This window comes from Phymastichus coffea, unplaced genomic scaffold, assembly GCF_024137745.1.
Source record: "Phymastichus coffea isolate CEN01 unplaced genomic scaffold, Cenicafe_Pcof_1.1 PCOF00057, whole genome shotgun sequence".
NCBI classification, from domain to species: Eukaryota; Metazoa; Arthropoda; class Insecta; order Hymenoptera; family Eulophidae; genus Phymastichus; species Phymastichus coffea.
The window spans coordinates 1,151,659-1,159,268 of record NW_026706868.1 but is presented as its reverse complement, the minus strand read 5'-3'; the positions used below and the strand labels follow the sequence as shown (position 1 = coordinate 1,159,268).

At 40.0% G+C, this 7,610-nt stretch overlaps 1 protein-coding gene across 2 annotated transcripts; it reads left to right on the top strand.

The window, feature by feature from the left end:
• Nucleotides 1–2,872: 2,872 nt before the first annotated feature.
• On the top strand, nucleotides 2,873–4,293 carry LOC131666210 (uncharacterized). 2 transcript variants are annotated; one of them, XM_058938656.1, is made up of 4 exons: nucleotides 2,873–2,969; nucleotides 3,040–3,181; nucleotides 3,435–3,507; nucleotides 3,801–4,293. In XM_058938656.1, exons 2-4 carry the CDS (start codon nucleotides 3,049–3,051, stop codon nucleotides 3,988–3,990), a joined length of 396 nt encoding a protein of 131 aa, XP_058794639.1. In that variant the 5' UTR covers nucleotides 2,873–2,969; nucleotides 3,040–3,048; the 3' UTR covers nucleotides 3,991–4,293. The 2 variants fall into 2 exon arrangements, with proteins under 2 accessions (XP_058794639.1, XP_058794638.1); XM_058938655.1 differs by having other exon boundaries at nucleotides 2,932–3,181.
• The last annotated feature ends 3,317 nt before the right edge of the window (nucleotides 4,294–7,610 follow it).

Here is a 7,610-nt window from a genome sequence, read left to right as displayed (position 1 = left end):
AAACTGTTTGTTATCAAAAATTGATTTATTCTCTAAATAAAATGAGTATAATATTTTTCGAGTCATAAAATGAATAAAAGATTGAAAAAATCCGGATGAATGTTGTAAGTTTCGAAATGAAGAATCGTCTGAAAGATTGAATTTAAATAAAAATAATAGTAATGAGACGTTAGGAAAGATGTCTGTGGATTTTTGTAGGAAGCTCAAAGTGTTAGAAGCGGTCTCTTAGCTCGCGCCAGAACAAGGATAATCGTCGAACATCGAGATAAATAATGGGGTGAATTGCGCGTCGTTGAATATTAAAGAGACGTATTATACGAGCGGCTGTTTTCGAGCCCCAGGCAGCATAATCGTAAGCTACACGCGCTGCAGCAAGCAGAAGCCAATTACTTCGATTTAAAGATGCTTGTTTTGCGCTCATGGCTCGTAATTTTGCTGTTTAACATTTGAGAAATTAGCGCGCCCGCGCGATTTCACCGTCGCAAGCGCACGAGACAAATTTTAATTTGCGGATGATTTACGCCGATTGTTTTCTCACGCGAAAGGAGAATTTCTCCTGTTGGCCGACGAAAGCAGGAAGCCACCACTGCGTTATGGCAGCCAACAATAATAATCCCTGATTACATGGGCAAAAGCCAAAAGAAAGAAAAGTGAACTTTCACTTGGCAGCGCGCTGCTGCTGCTGCGCTGCCAACAACCCTTTTGCTCATTTTTCTCTCGGCGTGCGGTCTGCGAATTTACGACGCCGCGCCCGAGCGAAAGGGTTAAGGCACGCGAGTGCAAATCGAATGACGAGTCGAAGCCGCAATGAATGGCGCACGCCGCAGAATTGTCTTGTAGGCGAGCGGGCGGTACTCTTTCCGTAAGGTTAATCCGACGACCGCTGTCACAACCACAAACACCGTAAATCAATACGTCGTCCCTTGACTTTCCGCTGCTTAAGACGTCACGATCAACCGTTGATCATTTTCTTTCTTTCAATTTCATCGCGGCCGGACGCGCGTGAATTTTTAATTGACACGCGGGACGTGCTTTTTGCACGAACACGCCGACAGCCATGAATCTATTTCGTTATGATAAACGCCCTTTTATTACACTGCGCAATGAAACATTCGCGGTATGTTGGAAGCATAAACCAAACGAAAATTATTGCCTGGGAAACGGGAGTTATGAGCGCCAGAGATATAACACAGCGGCCTATAAATTAGAGGAACAAAAATGAGCAAGTACCGTCAACAATCACCTACGATAAAACATTCAAACGCACGGGGAAGAAATGAGATAGAAAAAGCTCGCTTTTATGATCGCACACGATGATGATTTCAAGAACTCTTCGTCCTCGCCGGATCTCTATCGTAAATCTAGCGCGATAACGAAATCTTACGTACGTCTGATGACGACTCCGTCTCATGAAGGTCCACGAACATGCTGTTTTATGTATGTTGAATGGCCTTTTTACATCATGAGCTTGTTGCTTTCTTATCTCCTTTCTATTTATGTTAAGTGCTTACTAAAAGATTTTCATCGTTCCAAATCATGAATAATAATGTCATGAAGCCAGTACTTTTTCCATCTTTACGACATATTGATTCCGTGACTGGTAACTCGGGTATATTCTACATTCTTTGACCCATCGAATAGTACTACCATTTCGAAAAGCTCTAGTCTTGAAAGAGCCCCAAACCGTCGATATTAAAATTTATAATTCAGATAGATATCTCTGTGAAATTGTATGTGTAATAAATGATCACATAGTCTGCACGACAATTTCATTGATGACGATTTGAGTGAATAGCAGTAACGGTTTACTCGCATCTTTCTAGGGATTCTAGTGAGTAGGAACTCAAGGTTACAAGGTTTCTGGAGGCTTATCCGCTAACCTTCTCCTCTAAAGCAAAAGGCAACTGGTACTTATCTCGTGTTGCCAAAGGGTTGAGACGTTAGTAAGCTCGTCATAAATATTGCAAAGATCAACGGGTCAAAATTGAACTATTGTCTAAGTAAGTGGCTTTCGGTAGTCGAGAGGCGGTAAGAAATCGTGATTTTGAGACACCATGTTGAGTTTTTGACACGTTTGATAGACAGACGGCTTGTCGCCACACCCCTTGATAGACGTTATAAATTCTCAGTTCTCCGTTTTCACTTAAGAAAGTCAACCTTACAATCATGCTTAGTCACTACACATTGAAAATCTTCGTATATTCTAATAAATACTCAATAATATATCATTAATTAAGCTGTGTATTATAAAAGCTAAAAAAGCAGTAACATCGATGTAATTTTAAACGAATTCGTGCGTTTAGCTAAAATGCAGTGAGACCACCGTATCTTATACGTATGTAGCCACGTGGCATCAGTAATACCACATGATGGTTTCAGGTAACCGATAAGCACATAACCACTTAATTAACATATAGTAGCACGAGTGATATGATAGAAATGGGCATTTCAATAAACATCATTCTTCTTCTGTAAAAATAAAAAAGCTTTGTATCTGTCTTGAAAATTGTGAATAAATAATTTGACGTTTCTAATAAATATTAAAACCATATGCGCTATTCATGTTTATTTTTTCATTTAAAAAAACTAATTAATTAATTTCTGACAATTATTTTTGCAGTCCTGAAATCACCAAAATAACCGTGGTAATAAGTGATCTTGAAAAGAACATTGCTAATATTTATACAAATCGAGATGATAGTATGAGAAGTTGTTTCATCACGCGTTGATATCGTGCTAATATGTGATATTGAGATCGATTTTATATACGATTAAAGCACACTTTTGAATATTGCCGGATTGCTTTATAAACAAAGTTAGATAGATAAAACTTGGTCTTTTCATATAGAGTAGATAGCATCTTTGTAATTGCAACTCAATGTGTATTCCTTCAAATTACTAAACACTCAGTGTTACTGTACTAGAGTTTTAGTTGCTTCGATCGAATCTCTTCTCATTTCCAACTTCATGTAGACACCTCGAAATTGCTTAATGATTTTCACAACAATACATTTTTAATAAAGTTAGTATTCATTGTAGACTAAAATAATGAGTCTGCTGCCGGAACATTTGTTCACTGCATTAGTTCTACTGGAAGTTCTACCTATTATGTTTGCTCACGTTGATCCTGTCGATCTTAATCATCTTCCGAGGGATTGGAAAACTGGCCTTTTACGCTACAGTAAGTACAAAGAATTAACCTTCTGGATTTTATTGCAACATTTAAATATTTATTTGTATATTTTTTAAATTAATCTGCTTAGAAGAAATTGAAGAATTACTTAATCCACTTGTTTACTACATTGTTTTCCCTTCAACTAAAGTTTCTCTTTAATTTTTTCGATATTTAACAATAAATTTATTAACATGAACAATTTTTTTACAAATATATGTTCCGAGTTCATAAAAATTCACGAAAAATATTTCATTATTAGCTCCGGATCTAAGTAAGATGACAGACGACGAAATAGTGAAGTACAGAAATATAATTCTCAAAAACCCTGGCCAGTAAGTTTTTAAAATTACAAACGTACAATGTATAAAGTGAAATTTATTTACTATTAGTTTCCTCCGAGCATTCGATATTAGATATTCTTATTACTTGAAATGAAAATTTAACTCAGTATAAGATAGAAAATGTAATTTTTATAAGTCATTATAATTATGTTTTCCATTTAAAACAAAACTTTTCATGTTTTTCTTAGGAAGCTTATATACGTTTATTAGTGACAAAGAAGAAAAAAATGCATTAAAATGTTTTTTAATAGAGTTGATAAAGAAAAGCAAATTTACATTCACAGTGAAAAATATTGCAAACCCTCTGGCCTCCCCAATAATATCCTATGGTGGCATTGGAGAGTACCGAACTGGTGTAGAGTTGAAGCTGAAGGTAGTTTTTGGACTGTAGAGGAATACGAAGATTTATGCTGCGACGGTCACGGCTGGTGTTATTGCCATTATAGAAATGCTCATTGCGAATGTGAAGTGTAAGATACTATTGTTACACTAGTTATTAACTGATGTTTTTATCAATTTAGAATATGATACTTGCTTGACCAGCGTTCTTAAGGTCGTTCAAATCAATGAAAATTTCTCCGTAGAAGTCTAATCAAGGTAAGAATAAAAAACATTTTACGAAAAATCAATATGAAGGTATTCGTGTGGTTTCTGTAAAAGTTATTTTACAAATGTAATTGTCACAGTTAATCGCTTAGTGAAATTGTAAAAGTTCTATCACGAAAACGTGACGTGACATCGAGAAGTACTTTACTAGCTTAACATCTGCTGGATTTATTGCCGACATTAAAATGTGAAATTCAATCAACCGACACACTTGTATAAAGTTTTGACAAGCAATTAAGGGACAGAAGAATGCAGGTACAACGCACATCCATTCACGCTGTATTCGCAAATTTTCATTAACTTTTCAATGTCTCGCACGTGTATCGTTTCAATTCCCGTGCATTCGTTATACTTGATCCCCACACAAAACGTCGCGCGCGCCTTCAATTATACGCTGGATCAGCGCCAATTGACGCGCTAATTATCGGTTCGGCGAGCGTTTTTTATATACCTTGGCTTTATCAAGTTGCAATTGTTGTACGCGCAGATGGCGAGTGAGAGACTACAAGCTTCATTTTCATGAGCGCAGGATTGAAAACGGCAAATCTTCTTTAACACAGTGCACTATCTGCAAGTTTTGCATCCATCAGCTTTAATTTTCGTAACTCACTCCGCGAGTGTTATATTTCGGATCTTATCGTTCTTTAAGCGTTTTAATTATCGGAAGCTTAAGTGACTTGCGTTGACTTAAGTGATGCTTAAGAGGCTGACGTTGAGCGGCAGAATAAAAAACAAAGTGAAAGGGTGGAAGCAAGTTTTCGGCCTTCGGTAGAGTACACGCGTAATTAAGTGCATTTGTTCGAGGTTTATTGACGTTGCGCGCAGCTAAGAGCCTTACTCGCGCTCCAATGGAACCGATCCGTCGGCTCTCTTTTATAAGACTCGATCGTCGTGTCGGCCGGGTGTGGAAACTCTCTGTATGCCATGACGTGCACCGTGCGCCGTATGTTTCAGATTAAATTATTCGTGAGCTCTTTTTTTAAGCGACTCAGGGTTACTGTCCTGTTCACGCTTCGCTTAAACAATCCATCTAAGTCTTACGCAGGAATTTTTTCGGATGACCGTACGTCTTATATATTCACCTCGCATCATTTGTTTTGTATTTTAACTTGATTAACCGCTCAATGCAACCGAACGATAAAACGCTGCAAAAGATATCGATTTTCATTGTCACGAGTTTCGTCCTTGATCTCGTTGTAATCTCAGCGAATGAAAACAAAATTCGCGATTACCCAAGAGAAAATGTAGACATTAGAATAGCACATTTGATAAGCAACATATGAAAACGTCCAATACTATATGTACAACAAGAATAACGAAAATACATGTATGTATCGCGAGTAAAACGTAATTTAACAGCCTGAAAGGGGGGAGGGGGGCGAGTAGCCAACGAGATCTCCATATTCTCATGAGACGTAGGGGTAATAACGTGTCCGTTAAATTTTGCATCCGTTCGCCTCTAAATACCCTCAGAGAGCGCGCTGTCCTCCCTTTTGGCGACGAGATAAAAAAAGGGACGAGATTACTCCGGGGACCAGGTGCGCTCTGCTCTGCTCTGCTCTGCTCTGCTCTGCTCTGCTCTGCTCTGCTCTGCTCTGCTCTTTCCTCTCTCTCTCGGTTGTATGTGGGCGTATAGTCGTGTTATATCCACTTTAGTTTTCATAATAGACCCTTCGCATGCGGGTGCATTCATTTGCGCGAGCTGGACCCGCGTGAGAAGAGCCCGAATTACGCTAAATAAACGGCTGCGTGCAGCGCGCGTGTGCGTATACGTACGATGACGGGCCTTTTAGAAAGGCGGAGTGGGAGAAAAAGTGCGTGTCAATGAGACCATTAGCGCCTCGTTCGATGTGGGTTTGCCAGCGCCTGTGCTCGTCTGCTTTTCCTCGTGGGAAAACCATCGAATCGCGCAAAATTACAACATATTTAATGTGACTTTATTATCGACTTGTGAAACATTAATGATAATTCAAAATTAATTTTGTTTAAATAACATGTATTATTATGGATGCATCAAAAATATAATTATTTAAATTCGTTGCAATTGCATTTTTCCGAATACCAATGCGCTTTTACAAATTATATTGCAAATACACACAAGTCTCTGTTAGAGCCACCGAATTTTAAAGTCACCGCCCTCTATTGGAAAAAAGCGCAACCCCCGAGTGACTTTTACCTACCCTCCAGAAGTTACCTACCTGACGTTAACCACTGCTCGAACATTTTTCAGTTATTTTGAATGATATAATTGCGAAAAGAATATATAAAAGCAAAATATTTTTCTATAATAGAAGACGTAATTTATTAAATTTCACTGTCCTTTTGACTATGGCAATGATACTTTTTATGCCATCTCCTTTTATCGTTGTAATAAAAAATTGTACATGAGATTAGTAATAAACATAAATTTGTGCACGTATCTGACTGATGTTGAGTGAATTTGACAGTAGTAAAAGAAAAGAAATCGACGAAAAACTGGATGACGGTGAACGGTAAGAAATGAGGCCGTATAGGTAAGGTAAAAGTGTTATCTTATCATCGAGCAACTGCACATCAGCTGTTTTTCCGAAAATTGATGTTACAAGCTTCCACGGCGATACATAAAAGAGCGACTACGAGTCGACGGGAGCACTTGAAAAAATAAGGGAAAAAAGCAAGAAGCAAAGGCGCGATGAGTTGATAGCGTGCGACGCGCAGTGCAGCTGTCGCTGATAACTACTCTCCGGTCTGCGTCGAAGACGAAAAGGGCTGGAAGCTGAGCAAGCGAACTGCTCTGTATATAAGCCTGCAGAGGCGCATGTAAACGGAGACGAGCGAGCGGCGGCAGCGCGGGCATGTGTGCGCCGTGCATTATCTGTTTCTCGGTCGTGTGCGCAAACAGCATATGGCAAGCTCTCTCGCGCGGTAATTATTCAAAGGCGCCATTACGAACGCGCGTGCGGCGCAGCGCGCGATAGGAGCGTCGCGCGATGCACATCCCGCTCGGTGTGCGACGGCACTTTCTAAATAGGCGCGCGCGATATCGCCTCGTCATTAAGGCTCGCGCGTCCGAAACTAAAAAGAAGAAGAGTGTTGACACGCCAGCCGAAGAGCAGAATCACGACAATGCCTCGGCGTCACGCGTATCCATCTTATTAACGGATGTTAATCATGTCGCCACAAGCCGAGCCGACCACCTCGGCGTTGCATTGTCTGCCCGAATATCCTGCACGAGTGCTCTGCCTGCACCCTCGCTCGCTGTCATGTGCACCATGCCGGACTTTCTTCTTCTTCTTCTTCTCGCTTGTGTAATAAGATACTCGCCATCTCCGTATGTAAATGCCTGGCTATTCATTACCAGGCACAGACCACGCTGAATGATTGGGATGACTCTCGTGCGGCCGCGCGCCGGAGCTTCGCTTTCGAGCTTGGAATCCTTTCACACACACACACACACGCGCGCGCGCGAGAGAGAGAGAAAGAGACAGAGAGAGGATTGAACCTGGGAG

What these genes read in the sequence shown, in the direction of transcription:
- LOC131666210 (XM_058938656.1), top strand. Translation starts at nt 3,049, where the DNA reads ATGAGTCTGCTGCCGGAACATTTGTTCACTGCATTAGTTCTACTGGAA. An exon ending in AACTGGCCTTTTACGCTACA is followed by an intron (nt 3,182 to 3,434) that starts GTAAGTACAAAG and finishes TTTCATTATTAG; the next exon opens with CTCCGGATCTAAGTAAGATG. An exon ending in ATTCTCAAAAACCCTGGCCA is followed by an intron (nt 3,508 to 3,800) that starts GTAAGTTTTTAA and finishes TTACATTCACAG; the next exon opens with TGAAAAATATTGCAAACCCT.